The sequence below is a fragment of the Phascolarctos cinereus genome, unplaced genomic scaffold, assembly GCF_003287225.1.
Source record: "Phascolarctos cinereus isolate Bilbo 61053 unplaced genomic scaffold, phaCin_HiC Scaffold_4;HRSCAF=312, whole genome shotgun sequence".
Lineage (NCBI taxonomy): Eukaryota > Metazoa > Chordata > Mammalia > Diprotodontia > Phascolarctidae > Phascolarctos > Phascolarctos cinereus.
In genome coordinates this window covers 390,890,740-390,909,489 of record NW_027555847.1, presented here as the reverse complement: position 1 = coordinate 390,909,489, position 18,750 = coordinate 390,890,740, and the positions used below count along the sequence as shown (strand labels likewise).

At 37.1% G+C, this 18,750-nt stretch overlaps 1 protein-coding gene across 5 annotated transcripts in view; it reads left to right on the top strand.

Moving 5' to 3' along the window:
* The window catches only part of KIAA1328 (KIAA1328 ortholog), a 495,571-nt gene that overhangs the window by 58,489 nt on the left and 418,332 nt on the right, over nt 1-18,750 (top strand). For all 5 annotated transcript variants that reach the window (XM_020985706.2, XM_020985705.2, XM_020985707.1 and 2 more), the window contains one exon: nt 5,983-6,098. In XM_020985706.2, coding sequence (XP_020841365.1) covers nt 5,983-6,098 — 116 coding nt within the window. The remainder of the gene's footprint in view (nt 1-5,982; nt 6,099-18,750) is intronic.

The window sequence follows — 18,750 nt, the reverse complement described above, 5'->3', positions numbered from 1 at the left end:
CCTGTGGTTTTAAGACAGAATAATATTCCGTATGTTCATGTGTCACGGTTTGTTTAATTATTCCTCAGTGAGAGGTACATACTTTTCTTTACAATTCTTTGCTACCACAAAAGTGCTTCTGTGAATATTTTAGTGTATATGAGACATTTCTTCTTGTCTCTAACTTCCATGAGGTAATGCCTACCAGCAGGTCAAAGGGTATATCTATGTTTGTCACTGTTTTTGTATAATTCTAAATTATTTCTGAAATGTCTGGACCAATCCACAATTCTATCAACAGTCTTTATGTCTTTTATATAATTAGCATGTATGAAACATGTAAATGTTAGTTGATTGATTGTTCTGTTAATATTTTCTACATCGATTACACTTCTGAAGGTGAGGGCCTGTGTAACTTTTGTTGGTTTAGTAATAATACCTGATATATATGTATATACATATATATACATACATACATATATATACATATATATATTTGTATATGTGTGTATGTGTATGTATATATATGTAGTTTTTTTATGATTTTTAAAGTCCTTCAGTGACATGATTTCATTTGATCTTTATAACAGTATTGTGTGATGGGCAGTGCAATCAGTATCAGTATTACTGACATGGTTCTTGCTCTTATATAGCCTGGTAGGAAGGAAGGATGAAAACATAGGTAATTGTAATACATAATATTACAGAATTAGTACATTTGAGCTTTGTAAAACAAAGTTATCTGAGATCTGATGGTTGAAGGTTACTGAAGGGGAGGGGAATTTGGGAAGCTTTTATAGAAGAAGCATGTTTGAGTTAAGCTTTAAAGATGGAGAGTAAAGATATTCCAGCAATAGCGAGTAGAGTATGAAAAAGAAGAGTAAAGATATTCTAGCAATAGTGAGTGGAGTATGAAAAAGCATAGAGGTAGAAAAGCTCGGGACATGTTTTGAGGGGACCAAGGTAGTATGATGCAAAGGAAAGGTAGAAAAGCATCAGATTGTGGAGGACCAAAGGAATTAGAATTTGATTTATTAGGCATTAGGGAACCATTGAAAATTTTGAGCAGAGGAGTCACATGAGTAGATTATAGATTGAGGGGAGAAGAAAGTAGAAACTGGAAAAAATCTTAGTAGGCTATTGCTGGTAGTCCAGCTGATTATAAGATGGTGTCTATGAGAATAAAGGAGAGATGGTGGATGTGAGAGTTATTAAAAACATGTAATTGACAGGCATTGGTAAGTTTATTATATATGATAAGTAAAGGAAGAATAAAAAATAGCTCCAGAGTTTCTGACATGGGAGATATTGAATGGTGGTTATCTGGGACAGAAATATTGAAGTTGCAGGAAGAACAACTATAGAATGGGGGATGGATAATAAATTTAGCATTGGGCATGTTGGATTAAGGTGCTAGAGAACATCTAGGTGGAAATGCCATGATGAAGCTCAGAAGAGAGGCTGGGGCTAGAGATAGAGATTTGCCAGGCATCTACTTAGAGATAGTAGTAGATATTTAAAGACAGATCTTTGAGGAATGCCTACATTAAATGGCCTAGAATTTAATTCAACACACATTTATTAAGCCTCTTTCAAGTGGAAGAAACTCTCATGTTCTGGGGACTAAAAAAAACATCAAGTCCTTGCTCTCAAGAACACTATATTCTACTTGGGGAAACAACATGTATATATGAACAAATATGAATAATATGCAAAGTAATTTAAAGGGAGGAGTTTGGGCCTTACTTTGGGGGAACAAATAAGTGTTTTTGTTCAGTAATGAAGGGAGACTAGGAATTCCAAGAGACAGAAGTGAAGAGGAAAAGAATTCTTGCCACGGGGGACAACCTGTGCAAGGAGAAGGAGGCAGGAAATGGATGGTCATTGACAAGAAAGAGCAAGTAGGCCTACGGTTTTGCAACATCATTTACATTATTGTATTTTTATTAAATGGAAATTAAAAAAAAACACTTTGTAGGTTCATGTACTCCTTCAGAAACTAAACATACCCACACATGCTCACACATACAAATGTGAGCATAAATGTTCATATTGAATTTAGGGCTTTTGTGCTGTTACATGTATACCAAAACCAGAGTTATAAACCCAAAAGATGAAGAGGAAGAACAGAAAACCTTAGAGGAAGGAAGTATGTTCTTTGAGTTATGTATTTATTAGATCATACTTAGTGAGTAGAGGGCTGGATGTGGATCGAGAAAGATCTGGTTTCAAATCCTGCTTCTGCTAGAAGAGGTTGAAAAGTTAATCAAGTTGACAGAAAAAGTAATCATTGATTTTTTAAAAAATTATTTATTTTAGTTTTCAGTATTCACTTCCATAAGATTTTGAGTTCTAAATTTTCTCCCTATCTCTCCCCTCCACCCACCCCAAGGCGGCATGAAGTTTGATATAGGCTCTACATATACATTCATATTGAACCTATTTTCACATTAGTCATGTTGTAAAGAAGAATTAGAACCAATGGGAGAAACCATAAGAAAAAAACAACCAAAAAAAAAAAGAAAAAAAGAGAGCAAATGATAAGCTTTGATCTGCATTCAGACTCCATAGTTCTTTTTCTGGATGTGGACAGCATTTTCAGTCATGAGTCATTTGACTTTGTCTTGGATCCTTGCATTGCTGAGAGATGAGTCTATCAAAGTTAGTAATTACACAACGTGGCTGTTAATGTTTACAATGTTCTCCTGGTTCTGCTCACTTCACTCAGCATCAGACCAATACAAGTCTTTCCAGGTTTTTCTGAAGTCAGCCTGCTCATCATTTCATATAGCACAATAGTGTTCCATTACATTCATATACCACAACTTGTTCAGCCATTCCCCAACTGATGGGCGTCCCCTCAATTTCCAATTCTTTGCCACCATAAAAAAAGCTACTATAAATATTTTTGTACATGTGGGTCCTTTTCCCATTTTTATGATCTCTTTAAGATACAGCCCTAGAAGTGGTATTGCTGGGGAAAAGGGTATACGCATTTTTATAGCACTTTGGGCATAGTCCCAAATTGTTTTCCCAGAATGGTTGGATCAATTCACAACTCCACCAACAATGTATTAGTGTTCACTTTTCCCACATGATCTCTTTAAGATACAGCCCTAGAAGTGGTATTGCTGGGAAAAAGGGTATACACATTTTTATGGCACTTTGGGCATAGTTCCAAATTGTTTTCCCAGAATGGTTGGATCAATTCACAACTCCACCAACAATGTATTAGTGTTCACTTTTCCCACATCTTCTCCAGTATATAATTTTCTTGTTTTGTCATGTTAGTCAATCTGATAGGTGTGATGTGGTACCTCAGAGTTGTTTTGATTTGCATTTCTTTAATCCGTAGGGATTTAGAGCATTTTTTCATATGACTATAGATAGCTTTAATTTCTTCATCTGAAAACTGCGTGTTCATACCCTTTGACCATTTATCAGTTGATTTTTGAAGACAAATTATTATGTGGCTTAAGTGGGATGAAGGAGGTTATGGGTAAGGATGGTGGTGCCCTCAATAGATGTAGTAACTTAGGAAGAATGGAGGTTATTTTGAGGGAAGATAATATGTTCTATGTGTTGAGTTTAAGGTGACTTTGGGATATCCAGTTGAAAATATCCAGTAGGCAGTTGGTGATGCAGGCCTGGAACTCAGAGGCAAAGATCAGGTCTGAATACATATAAATCTGAGTCTTCTACATAGAGATCATAGTTGAACTCATGGGAGCTGATGAGCTCCTTTAGAATGTGGGAAGGGAAGAGGTACTTTTTCTTTGATCTCTTTAGGATACAGACCTAGAAATGGTATTGCTGGGTCAAAGGGTACACATAGTTTTATATCCCGTTCATAGTTCCAGATTGTTCTCCAGAATGGTTGGACCAGGTCACAATAACCACCAACAGTGCAATCATGTAGCTATTTTTTCACATCCTTTCCAACATTTGTCATTTTCCTTTTTTGTCATGTTAGCCAATCTGATAGGTATGAGGTGGTATCTCAGAGTTATTTTAATTTGCATTTCTTTAAATAATAGTGCATTTTTTCATGTGACTATAGAGAGCTTTGATTTCTTCTTCAGAAAACTACTTGTTTGTATTTTTTGACCATGTATCAATTGGGGAATGGCTCTTATTTTTATAAATGTAACTCAGTTACCTATATATTTGAGAAATGAGGTTTTTATCAGAGAAACTTGCTATAAAACATTTCCCCCAGTTTCCTGCTTTAGTGAAAAGATTTTTAAAGATGTGGGAGATCTGGGCATGTTCATGGGCTGCAAGTAAAGAACCAATAGAGAGGATGAGATTGAAAGTTATAGAGTGAAAGGGGTTATTGGATGGGCAAGATATAGTAGAGGCTGGGATAAAGGGAAAACGTGGAGAGGATTGGCCTTAGGAGGAGAGTTGCCCTTTTTATAGGAACCTGGAGCAAAGGAGGAGAGATTGTAGGATGAACTCAAAGGACTTTGAGATGTCTAATAGGGAATAGAAAGGGAACTGATGACAAATGGCTTCTGTTTTCTTAATAAAATATGTCAAAAGTTCTTTGCAATGAGGGAGTAGGAAGGGGATGGTATGGGTGTCTCAAGGGGAGAAAATGTATAGGACAACAGCTATAGGGAATTAGATAAGTGCCATTTGGGAGCAAAAAAAAAAGTAAATAAAGAAGTTTTAAAAAGTTAAAAAAATGAAGCAGTCAGTGAGAGTAGGACCAACTGAAAGAAACAGCTTAAACAAGTGAGGGCTTAGTTGAGGTTAGATCAAATTAGATTTAGAGCTAGAAGGGACCTTGAAGACATCTGGTGCAATTCTTTTATTTTTGCAAATAAAGAAACTGAGACAAGATAAATATGTAGTGGATCTAATTAGCAATTGTGTTTGACTTCCCATGCATCAGCACAAGGAGTGAGAACAGAGAATGTGTACGGTAGAGGTTAATCCTGGGTTGAGGTTTGGAAAGGGACAAAGAGATTTGAATGGAAATAAGACTAGGGAGCAAAGGATCAGAATATGGAGGACATTATGTAGAGAACATAGATTTTCTGCAGATTTAATTTGCTTTTACTATGTATTTTAATTATATAATGGATATATTATATAATGAAATTGCTTTTCATATGTAGTAGTTACTAATAAATAGAACTCAAGACTGTTCTTTTGTCATAGTGTCACATTACTATTGTTATTCATGTAATGAAAAGTAGGTCAATATTAAGCACAACACAGTATCTATTAGGACAGTCTCAAAATTTCCTTTTTTATACTTATAGAGATTAGACTTTTTTTTTAAGTTATTATATCCATGTGTTTACTACATCTTGGTGCTTAAGCTGCCCCTCTTTGCTGGGATTGAGTGCAAAGAAGTTTTAGGATTATATACTAACAATGAAAAATTACTTTGTAGCCTTTATAATCCTTCTTCAATTGAAAATAAATTCATTGCCAATCTTTCCTTATATTAACGTCATCTTTTAATTGCAGCTCAATTATTTATATGCTGCAGAGAAATGCAGGATGTCAGTGCCAATAAAGAAAAAGTAAAATTACTCATATATTTCAGAAATAAATATGTTGTTTATTTCATAGCCAGAATTTAAATAAAAATGTGGGAAAATTTAAATCAGGAATAAATTGATTACACTTTCATCTTATGATCTAGCAAAGTAGAACATATGCTTTTTAAATGGGAATTTATTTCTTTCCTGGTTAATAATTGGAGACCTATGTCCCACCATGTAGGACTTCATAATTTTGAGGCATTTCTGATGATGGAAATCATTATTCACATAAAATCACATACATATTTTATTAAAAAGGAGGAGAAATTGCCATATGAAAGTCTAAATTGGAAAAAAAGAGTGTGATTATATTGAATGTAAGTGTATCCTCAAAGATTTTAACATATGGGAACCTCTGGAATAAGTCTAATTTCTGTAAGTCACAGCTGTGTGAATGTAATTTATTTCATTCTAACAGATTTTGGGGGGGGATTTTTTTCAGGGTAAGTGAGGAAAAGGAAGTGACAGAAGAACGACTAAAAGCTGAACAGGAGTCGTTTGAGAAGAAGATCAGACAGCTAGAAGAGCAGAATGAGCTTATCATCAGAGAAAGGGAAGATATCCTTTTGAAAAGTCCTTTTCCCATTCCCCCAAGTCTAGAGGCTCATCACCTCCCCTCCCCCAAATGTAGACAGGTCTGTTCTTTCATGGAGAAAGTGTAAACTGCAGAGAAATAATTGTTCTAATTTAAATAGGGAATAAATCTGCATGTGCTGCCATTCCCAGGCAATCAGAGAGACAACTTGTCAGCATGGGCGGCTGCTTCCTTTGAGCTTGAAATGGTCATCCAGCTGTTCCACCAAAGGCATCATGCTAGGAATTAGATTTTTGTCAATGGAAATTGACAGTAAGAAATTTGGGTTCTAAATTGTAGTGTGGGGACCTTATTATTTAATCCTCTCATGTTGTAATTGAGATTAAAAGCTTTTCTAACTTGTTCTGTATCTCTGAGAGTCCTGAAAAGGTAGAGAAGGAAGTTGTAAGTATAAAAAGTCCTCTGGACTGTGACTTGTTGAGATATGTGACAAATGTTTCCAAAGCAACATTAATACAACCAGAATGTTTCTATAAATTGGGATGGTGGTTAGAGTGGGGAGTGAGGAAGTGGGAAGGTAGCTTTTTATAATGGGAGAGTGTGCTTATCATAGCAGTCATTGGACATGATGGTTGAAATGGGGATGGAGTGAAATTAGGTCCCTGAATGTTTAGCCTTTTTTTCCAAGTAGCACAAGGATGTAAAGTGAGTCCCATGCCTCATATATCTTTTAAAACCCTTAATACCTGATGATTTCATTTATAAGCTTATTTGTATTTAAGTGTTCTATTTAGTACCATTAATGTATGAGGGAAGCAGTTATTTTGGGAGGTAAAACAATTCCTATTTTGAGAAAGGGTAGGCCAAAATTTTTACATGTACCTAGCAAAGGCGACACGATCATCTTCCACTTAATGTCTATTTGTTAATTATTTCAGAAAATCTCGTTCTGTCAGTGAATTTCAAACAGTAGCAGTACTTATGGGAGGATACAAGAAACTGGAAACATGAGAATATGTTAATTAGCTTAGTATGAAAGCCCAAGAAGTTGATCAGCCCAAGAAAATTATATAAAAGCTTCTATTCAACCTTCATTACCTTCATTGTGTCCGGCTCTTTAGTATCCATCAAGCTAAACCTAGAGAATGAATTGAAACTTCCTCCTTATCCCATTTCCCCTTAAGAGGGTTCCACCCCACCTCCGCACTGTAGGCTTTCTAACAATGTTGTGACCACAGGGTACAGGGTCCTTATAAAGGCTTCCATTCTTTTGTTCCACAGTTCCTTTTTCTACTTCAGTAATTAATTTAATCACAAAGTCATGGCAACAAATTCCTGACAGCAAAAGATCAAATCTTCTGGGTCAGGCATAGCTCAGGCCAGTATAGGGGTTCAGGCTTGAGATTAGAATGCAGTGAAGAATTTGTAGACCATGAAGGCAATAAAAATAACTTGTGAGAACATTAAAAAGGACATGATTCCTAAGTAAATTAAAGTAAAACCACTACCAAAAGAGTGTGCTGTATTCCCCCAATACATTCATCAGAGCAACAGGCAACACTTGTTCAGGGTGATATCTGCTTAGTAGGGCAAATGGAATTCAGCTAAAATCTCTAGAGCTCCCATTTCAGTAGACTGGACCTTTTATGCCTTAGGAGCAAGAAGCCCAAACCAATAATTCAAGTTCTCTTTTCCCTGACCAACCAATTCTTAAGAATTTCCTCCCTGTTTCCTTAAAGAGAAACTAGCCCAAACCAATAATTCAAATTTTCATCTCCAGGCCCAATCAAATCTCAAGAACAGCCTGTTTCCTTAACTCAAATATAAAACATAAGCAGATGTTGTTATTAATTATTAATATTATTATTAATAATAGCAAACATTTATATAATTTGCAAAATGCTTTCCTTACAGTAGTGCTAAAATCATCATTCTCTTTATTTCAGCTAACACAAAATACTTGTTTTGGACAAGTCATTTTAAAGACCCTATTCAAGTCAATAGGCATTTAATGTGCTTATATGCAAGATTATTTTGCCCGAACTTCATAAAAGCAGTAGTTACCCAGTTTTTTTCTTTGACATTTGAGTCATTATGGTTCTTTACTACTTTTTTATTCCTAGAGATTTTTTCTTTACTTATCATAATTGTGCTTATTTATCTAATGTAATGACCAAAACTTGTTTTCTTCTGTCCATCTTTAGTCCTTTTGTAATACCATTTTAGCTTGACCATGAGTTATTGACCTTATAACATTATGGTATTCTCTCCTTTTTATTACTAGAGATTTTCTCTTTAGTTACATCATATTAGTGCTTATTTATCTAATGTAGTTACCAAAGGTTGTTTTCTTCTATGAGCAAAGTATGAAAACTCTCAGTGTTTTTTTCTTGGGGTAAAGGGTTGTGGGACATCTGAGGATGGTTAGTGATAATATCAATTAAGCATTTACTGATTATTTAGTATGTGCCAAACATGGTGCTGGGCACTGGGGATACAAATATATTGACAGAAAAAATCCCTACACAAAAGGAGCTATTATGATGAGTAATTATATTTCAAAATGTGAGAGAGGGAGGGCCTTCAATAGCATTGACTGGCCTCTGTGTCACTGAAAAAATCAACCTGCACAATCTCTTTGATGTAAAGTGCCACTAGCTGCCAATCTCTGGGCTACTTTCTTATTCTTCCTTCAGTAACTCTTCTTTCTGTAGAAAACTCTGTGGTAACCCGAGAGTCCCAAGACATTGTGTTTCTTTCATTTCTCAAAAGGAGTAGTGACCTAGGTCCCAGTGGCTTGTAGGAATGACTAGGAAGAATGTGGGTATTAACTTTTTAACCCAAGGGAAATTCAGACTCTCAGAAGATTCCTGAGACCAAAGGTCCCTTTGTGTGTGGATAAGAAGGGAAGGTAGAGAGTAGGGACAAAGGAGGTGGTGAAAAGTTACTTGGGATTTCCTCAAAACTCATTTACTTCTTTAGACCATTCAGTACCGAAGCATTTATGAAGCAGTGACAGTGTGTTGTCATTATTGTTGAGTTGTTTCAATTGTGTCTGACTCTATGTGACCCCATTGGTGGTTTTCTTTGCAGAGATAATGGAGCAATTTGCCATTTCCTTCTGCAACTCATTTTACAGATGAGGAAACTGAGACAGACAGGGTTAAGTGACTTGCACAGGGTGACACAGCTAGCAAGTGTCTGAGGCTAGATGTGAACTCAAGAAGATGAGTCTTTGTGACTCTAGGCCCTGCACTCTATCCACTGTGCCACCTAGATGCCCCAGTGACAGTGTACTAGATAGTTATTAAGTTACAATGTTTAGGTAAAATATTATTCTTATTCTCATGGAACATACAGTCAAGTGGGAGACATGACCAACATATTAAAAAATGATAATTTTTAAAGTGCACAAAATAGATGCAAGCAAGTATTAGATGAGACCGGATCTCATCATTGAGCAAGAAGAGCTGCTGAAAGATTATTGCAACAATCCCTGTGTGTAGTGATGAGAGCCTGTGATAAAGTGTTGACAGTGGAAATAGAGAAGAGGATAGATGAGAGACCTACTGGGGAGAGAGAATCAATGTAAAACACAATAGCAGGAGGTGAGAGAGAAGGGAACGGAAGAATTGAAAGCTTTCTTTTCAAAGAAAATAAGATTGGAAAAAAGAATGAGCTTGAGTAGAAAAGTTCAGTTCTGGACATTTTGAGTTTCAGATGCTGGTAAGGGACATCATATGGAAATGTTTTAGACAGTGGAGATGTGAGTTGGAAACTCAGGGAAAAGGGCAAGTTTGGAGATGTAGTTTTGGGAATCAACTGCTCAGAGTTGATAGTTGGAGCTATGAGAGTGAATGAGATTATTTAGAGATAGAGTATGGGAAGAGAAGGGGGCTGAGGATGAAGGGGATTAGGCTGGAAGTGATATGAGAATCCAGAGAAAAAATGGATAGTGAGATAGAAGGTGTTGTAGGAAAATCCTGAGTCAGACCAGTGCTCTGGTAGTTTATGTTTGATACTGAAATGAAATGAATATTTGTAGAGGATAAGTCAGTTAACAAAAAAGAGATTTACTTGGCCATAGTTGAAGAAGGATATTCATTGAGACTATTGGAATCATTCATTGAGCATAGCTCCTCTGCTTCCTTGTTGCTCATGGTAGTCCACTAGTCAAGTATCTGGAGGATCTGAAGCTTATATTCAGTCAACCAGGAAGTAGTTACAAAGGTGTATGAATGTATAATTAGGGCAGCTAGGTGGCACAGTGGATAGAGCACCAGCCCCGGAGTCAGAACCTGAGTTCAAATTCAACCTCAGAGACATAACACTTACTACCTGTGTGACCCTCGGCAAGTTACTTAGCCTCATCGCCTAGCCAAAAAAAAAAAAAGAATAAATAGTTAAAAGGAGCCAGCAGGTATAGAACACTTTATTTTATTTTATTTTATTTTATTTTTTTTTCTTTTGGCTAGGCAGTGGGGTTAAGTGACTGCCCAGGGTCACACAGCTAGTATGTGTTATGTGTCTGAAGCCGGATTTGAACTCAGGTCCTCCTGAATCCAGGGGTGGTGCTGTATCTACTGCGCCATCTAGCTGCCCCAGTATAGAACACTTTAAAAAAAATTTAGAGAAAGGATGAAATTGTAGTTGGATGAGTAGAAAGGCCAAGGGAAAACTCTTAGGATTGAGGTGATCTTATCTTGTTTATGGGCAAAGTAGAGGGATCCAGTGAAGTAGGATATATATGAGATGTGGTAAAGAAGAGGGATAATATAGCTCAACAGGATCCTGGAACAAAAACAAGGGTGATTTGGATCATGGTCATAGGGAGAGAAATTTACCGTGATTCAGGGCCAAATTGTCACATTTTCAGGAGCCTTAACTTTCTTTGGTATGCACACTATAAATGTCTGCTATACAGATGCAGTAGAGTTTATACTTCATGTTTCAGGCTCACAGAATATCAGAATTGGAAGGGTCCCCAGAAATCATGTCATTCAACCTGCAATTGGAGAGGAATCTCTCATGGATACTTCTTATAATGAGAATCTCACTGCCTCAGGAGCTAGCCCATTCCACTTTTGGATCTCTCTGTTAGGAAGTTTTTCTTAGCTTTACCTAAAATTTTATTCTATGCAACTTCCATCCTTTGTTCTTAGTCCTCTAGTTTTTTCTTCTCCAAAGTAAACCTTCCCAGTTAATTCTGTTTGCCCTCAAGCCATAGTTTCCAGGCTTTCATCATAATTAATCAGCTTCATCTAGATCTAGTTTATTATTCTTGCTAAAACGTGGCTCCTGTAACTTAGCAGCATTTTTCAGATGTAGCCGTACTGGAGTGTGGAATACATCAGACCTATCATCCTTCATTATGGATAATTTAATTCTGTTACTGCTGTTGAGGATCACATTACCTTTTTTGGAAAATTATATCACATCATTGATACATTTTCCACTTTCAGGCCTCTAAAACCTCAAGATCTTTTTAAATAAACTATCGTCCAGCCATGTTTCTGCCATTCTGTGCTTATGCAGTTTCTTTTTTTGAACCAAAATGTAGGATTTTCCCTTTATCCTATTAAATTAGACTTGGACAGTTTTTCTGGACTGAAAATCATTTTAGATCCTAATTCTGTTATCTAAACAGATCAGCTATCTTTACCATTGTTTGATCATTTAAAAAATGTTAAATGGAAGAAAGCCAAGAACTAAGTCCCCTGGGAACTCCATTAAAACCTTCACTCTAGATTGATGTTGATCTTTTAATGATTAATCTTTTAATGTAGTTATTAAGCCAGTATCTAACCTACCAAACTACCCATCATCTGACCCACAGGTCTCCATCCTATCTTGGCCACAAAGATATCACGAAACTTTGTGAAATATTTTACAGAAATTTAGCTATCCTATGTCTGTGACATTATCCAGGCTAATAATTTATAATTTCTGTCAGAAAAGGAAGTGAATTTAATCTGGCAAGTTTTTTATTAATACATTTATGTTATCTCTTAATGGTCTTCAGTTTCTAAGTGCTTCCAAATTATAAGGAATTGAAGAAAAGGTGAATTTATGTTCTCAATGATCACTGTTTCCCTTTCTCAATGCTCACAGAACCATCCTTTTAATTTTGTCTGGAACTGGCCTATAAGTAGAGGAATCACTAGCTTATAACTTGAAGGATTCTGTCCTATAATTTTAAGAATCTAATGAGCCTTTGCATTTAACATCTACTAAAACTTCTGTGGGGCCTTCTGTATTAAGTAATATTTATGTGCCTCTTTATGGTTTGCAAAATGTTTTCTTTAGACTAGCTTTGATGTAAATAATACAAATTTTCCATTTGTAGATGAAAACTGTGAGGATTAGAAAGATTAAGTGACCTACCCATGATAAGTTTCAGAGTCATCATTCAAGCATTGTGTCAGGATTTTGAAATTCATTGCTCTTTGTACTATATTATACTAATTTTCAAGCCTGGCCTTAGTTCAAGCTGATAAGCTCTTATTCTGTAGCACAGCTTGTAATGGCAGGTTCTTTTATAAAGATCAGTGATAGTAGTTGGTTAAAGATGGTAGTTTTGGTCACTGAGCTAGTAAGTGTATTTTTCGTGCCCTCACTCTACTGCAGGTCATAGACTTCATTCTTTTGTTGTTGTTCAGTCGTTTTTAGTTGTGTCCAACTCTGTGACCCCATTCAGAATTTTCTTGGCAAAGGTACTGGAATGGTTTGCCATTTCCTTCTCCAGCTCATTTTATAGATAAGGAAATTGAGGCAAACAGAATTAAGTGACTTGTCCCAGGTCACACAGAGATTAAGTGTATGAGGTCAGATTTAAACTCAGGATGATGAGTCTTCCTGACTCCAGGACCTGTACTCTATCCACCGTACCATCTAGCTGCCCAGACTTTAGTCTGAGTGAATGGGGGCAAAAGCATTGACATCTCTTGTCTGAAAGCAAAGATACAGACCTCTGCATTGCTAAGAAATTCTCTACCTACCTACCTACTCTGGACACTCAAAGTTGCCTACAAGTAAACTGCAGACCATCACTAAGTACCTTATGGATGACAGGGTCTGGTTATCCATGAGGCATCTATGGTTTGAGTAAGCCTCACAGAAATCAGAAGAGAGGGCGTCTGTTACTTTTTGATCATACATATAACTGGTTTGATAGCTTTTTGACTGAAAGTCCTTGAACCAATAAATTTTGATGTAATATTAAGTAGTTGAGTGTTTTGAAATGTCTGTGAGAGTCTGAAGCTGTACTCAATCAAACTATGACCTTTTCTTATGATCCCCCAACTCCCTGCCCACAAAATGTTGGTAGGGGCCTAGAAAGAATTTGTATTCTGGGGGATACAGTGGGATTGTGGTACCTTTCGCTCTCTGGTAATTTAGGAAGAATATGTATTATAAGATCAAACCTAGGAGCTGATGTAATCAGCTAAACCTTCCATCTATAAAAACATTTTGGCTCAGGCTGTGGGGGATGGGATGAGGAGGTGAGGGGAATGGTGAAGTCCCCCCAGCATGGTGTACATGGAATTGTAGAAGCCAGTGTAGTAGCCCCAGAAAGCATGGGAAGGTAGAGGTAAAGGTTGGTGTAAAGCCTCATAGTCTTAAGTGAGAATCTCCTGGTGAGACTGCAGGCACAGACTTGTTCTTCACCTTGATTTGTGTTAAATTTCTTGTGTATCAAACCTTGGCTATCTTGTTAACTCCAAGCTAGTGTACCTACTACCTTCCTTATTGATAACCTACTGCCTTCCTTACTGATAACCTTATTGATTGATTCTAGGTGCCTCTCCCCCTTTATTCCTTTATAAGTGGCAGAAGATCCTTTGGATCCTCAGAACTTGCTTCCTTTGGCCTTTTATTCCTTACCTGATAAAGGCTGTAGTTTGAGAGTATTTGCTGACTCCCAAGAGAGAAGCAGCTTAATCTAATTCAGGATAAAAAGACTCTTCTTTTTAAAAAAAATGGCAACAAAGATTAGAGCAGGGCTCCATGGCATTATGCCATGCCCAGCTTCCCTCCTCCCTTCCAGAAATCAGTTTGACTTAGGTCTTTATGATTTCCCCTCTGAGTCTGTCTTTGTCTAGTTGTACTTAATAATTGAACTAGGAAGTTTAGGAGAGTTTTATCTCACGATCTGAGACCCATTGCACTGGAGATTGTCTTAAAAAAACCTGTCATCTATGAGGAGGGAATGAAATATTTTATGATTTTTATCCTGGTCTGTGAAAGAAATAATCATTTCAAGGATCTATGACTTTGTTCTTTACATTGAAATCTCTATACAACTTAATGATTGGTCTTCCTGAGTTACTGTGGCCAAAAAGTTCGTCACTTTGAAGCCATCCTGGCAATGATTCTGAACTTAAAGCAGGTCCTAGTACAATAGATGTATTGTACATTACCATGCCTGTACTTGGAGCCTTTCCAGCTTCATAGGACCTGTTGGGTCCTGCAGACTGCTGGAATAATCTTTAAAATGACATAGTTATCTTCATGCTAACGTAAGACATCAGACTATGACTTTAGTAGCAGAAATAATCTTTTTCTGTAAAAAGAGATTTGTTGTACATATATCAAAATCCTAATAGACTTGTTATAAGGTACAGCAGCAGAACTAACTTTGACTACTGTTTGATTATTAATAATAGTTGAAGTATAAACAGGGAGAAATAAATCTGCCAAAGAATGTTCCCTCACTATTATGGACAATGAGCAGTCAAAATGGAAGAATTTCTCCTATGTAGATAGGTTCCTCTTTGCAAGTGACATTGTGTTGATTTCATCAAGCCTGGGTGGGGGAAAAAAACAAAAAACAAAAAACAAACAAACAAAAACAAGCATTTTTAAAGTACCTGCTATGTGTCAGACCCTGTACCTAGTGCTTTATAAATATTATCTTATTTCATCCTCACAACAATCCTGGGAAGTAGGTAGTATTATTATCCTCATTTTATAGTTGAGGAAACTGAAGCAAACAGAAGTTAAGTGATTTGCCCAGGGTCACACGGCTAGTAAGTGTCTGAGGTTGGATTTTAACTCTGATCTCTCTGAGTCCTGGCCCAGCAATGTATCCACTGTGCCACCTTGATGCCTTGAAACATTGCGGATTGTCCAAAATTAGATTCATAATCACTCAAAGAGTTTGTCTGAACTATCCATACAAAAAACCATATGGATTAAGAATTTCCTTTGCCCAAACATTTGCATGGACAACTCATAGAGCTCTGGTCTGTCAGTGCATATGTCTTGCTTAAGCACTGCAAATAGACAATAATTTGAGCCCCAGAGTTGAATAGAAAGAGAGAGATGGGCTAGATTGACTTAGAAAATTACACAGGACATTTAGTTACCTCAAGCTTCTTCTCAAATCAAAGGACCATCTTTTTTAATAAGATTATTCTTTTGGTGACGCTATAGCCCTTGGAGAATGAAACTTGAGGATCACCTATGTGTCAATGGACAGATGTAAACATTGTGCAGGATAAGCTCTATATAGGTTTTCATAAGGAATATTAATGTAATGAGGGTAAAGGGTAATTGATGAACAGCGAATGAGCTCCAGTGGTGTTCATAAAATGTAAAGAGAATTAGGGAATCTCTAGCTTTGGATGGCCCTCTTGTAGAAATTTTTTTATTTTATTTTTTTAAAAAAATTATTTATTTTTAGTTTTCAACATTCATATCCACAAGATTTTGAGTTCTAAATTTTCTCCTCATCTCACCCCTCCCCCACCCCAAGATGGCATGCATTCTGAATACCCCTTCCCCTAATCTACCTTCCCTTCTATCTCTGCCCCCCTTCTCTTATCCCCTTCCCCTTCTGTTTTCCTGTAAGGCAGGATAGATTTCTATACCCCATTTCCTGTATTTCTTATTTCCTAGTTGTATGTGAAAACAATTTTTTTTAACATGTATTTTTAAAACTTTGGGTTCCAAATTTTCTCCCTTCCTCCCTCCACACCCACCCTCACTGAAAAGGCAAGCAACTCCATACAGGTTATACAGGTGTAGTCATGCAAAACACTTCCATAGTAGTCATACTGTGGAAATCTAACCCTATTTCCCTTAATCCTATCCTGCCCCCCCATTTATTCCATTCTCTCTTTTAACCCTGTCCTTCCTCAGAGGTATTTGCTTTTGATTACCCCTCCCCCAATCTATCCTCCCTTCTATCATTCCCCGCCCCCCTCTTGTCCCCTTCCCCCCCATCTTCCTGTAGGGGAAGATAGATTTCCATATCCAATTGAGTGTGTATGTTATTCCCTCCTTAAGCCAAATCCTATGAGAATAATATTCACTTATTCTCTCACACTGTCCTCCACTTTCCCTCCACTTTAAAGCTTTTTCTTGTCTGTTTTACATGAAATAATTTACTCTCCCTTTCTCCTTCTTCCAGTATAATTTTATCTCACCCCTTAATTTTATTCTCCAGATATGACCCCTTCATCTTCAACTCACCCTGTGCCCTCCATCTATCTATCTATCTATCTATCTATCTATCTATCTATCTATCTATCTATCTATCTATCTATCTGTCTATACATACATACATACATACATACATACATATAATTTTTTCCCTCCAACTACCCTAATACTGACAAAGGTCTCATGAATTACAAATATTATCTTTCCATCCAGGAATGTAAACAGTTCAACCTTAATAAGTCTCTTACGATTTCTCTTTCCTGTTTACCTCTTCATGTTTCCTTCAGTCTTGTATTTGAAAGTCAAATTTTCTATTCAGCTCTGCTTTTTCCATCAAGAATTCTTGAAAATCCTCTATTTCACTGACTGTCAATTTTTTCCCCGAAGGATTATACTCAGTTTTGCTCGGTAGGTGATTCTTTTGTAATCCTGTCTCCTTTGCCCTCCAGAATATTATATTCCAAGCCCTCCGGTCCCTTAATGGAAAAGCTGCTAAATCTTGTGTTATCCTGATTGTGTTTCCAACAATATTTGAATTGTTTCTTTCTATCTGTTTGTAATATTTTCTCCTTGACCTGGGAACTCTGGAATTTGGCTACAATATTCCTAGGAGTTTTCCTTCTGGGATCTCTTTCAGGAGGTGATTGGTGGATTCTTTCCATTTCTGTTTTGCCCTCTGGTTCTAAAATATCAGGACAGTTTTCCTTGATAATTTCTTGAAAGATGATGTCTAGGCTCTTTTTTTGATCGTAGCTTTCAGATAGTCCAATGATTTTTAAATTATCTCTCCTGCATCTATTTTCCAGGTCAGTTGTTTTTCCAATGAGATATTTCACATTGTTTTCTATTTTTTCATTCTTTTGGTTTTGTTTTATCAGTGTCTTGATTTCTCATAAACTCACTAACTTCCAATTGCTCCATTCTAATTTTTAAGGAAGTATTTTCTTCAGTAAGCTTTTGGGCTTCCTTTTCCATTTGGCCAATTTTGCTTTTTAAGGCATTCTTCTGTTCATTGGCTTTTTGGACCTCTTTTGCCATTTGGGTTAGGCTATGTTTTTAAGGTGTTATTTTCTTCAGTATTTTTTTGGGTCTACTTTAGCAAGCTGATGACTTGGTTTTCTTGCATCACTCTGTTTTCTCTTCTCAGTTTTTCCTCTACTTCTCTTACTTGCTTCTCAAAATCTTTTTTGAGCTCTTCCATGGCCTGGGACCAATTCATATTTTTCTTGGAGGCTTTGGATGTAGGATCTTTGACTTTGTTGTGTTTTTCTGGTTGTGTGTTTAGATCTTATTTGTCACCAAAGAAAGATTCTGTGGTCTGACTTTTTTTGTGAGGTTTGCTCATGATCCCGGCCAAGTACTTGAGTTATAAACTCTTTGTGAAGGTAGGAGTCTGCTTCCAGTGTGGAGAATGTACTGTGCTAAGCTTCAGGAGTTTTGTGCAGCTGTTTTCAGAGATACTTCTAGGACCTGTAAATTTTCAGTTCTTCCAAAGTGGTATGATAAGGGGCAAGCTTCTTTACTCCTTTCCTGGCCTGTGCTCTGGTCTATGAGTGACCACAAGCAGTCTTTTCTGCTTTGGAATTGTGAGGAGGATTTACTTTCCACCAAGACACAAGTTCCACCATGCCAGCATTCCTCCTCGCCCCGCTACCAGAACTGTGACACAGATCCAAACATGGGCAAAGCAAGAGAATCCTGCACCAGCAAAGAGATCTCTGCAATCCCCCTCTGATCAGCCACTGGATTCCCCCTTAGTTTATGGGCCGGAAGCTCTGGAATCAGCTGCCGTCCTGGAGCCATGCTTGGGGACTGGGGCTGGGACAGAGCTTCTCTCTCACCACAGTCACAGACTTTTCCTACTGACCTTCTAAGTTGTCTTTGGCAGTTATGGGTTGAGAAATCTGGAAACTGCCACAGCTGCACATGATTCAGTCCCCTGAAGCCTGCTCCAGGTTTGCTGAGGCCTGTTTTGCCTGCATGCCCATGGTGAAGTGCGTTTCTCTCCCTGACCAGTGCAATAGACCTTTCTGATCAACCATCCAGGTTGTCTTGGGCTGGAAATTTGTTTCACTCTGTCTTTTTGTGGGGTCTGCTGCTTTAGAATTTATTTAGAGCCATTTTTTACAGGTATTTGGGGGAGAGCTCAAGCAAGTCACTGCTTCCACTCTGCCATCTTGGCTCTACCCCCTTATTTTCTTTGTTATTTATTTATTTATTTTTAGGCAA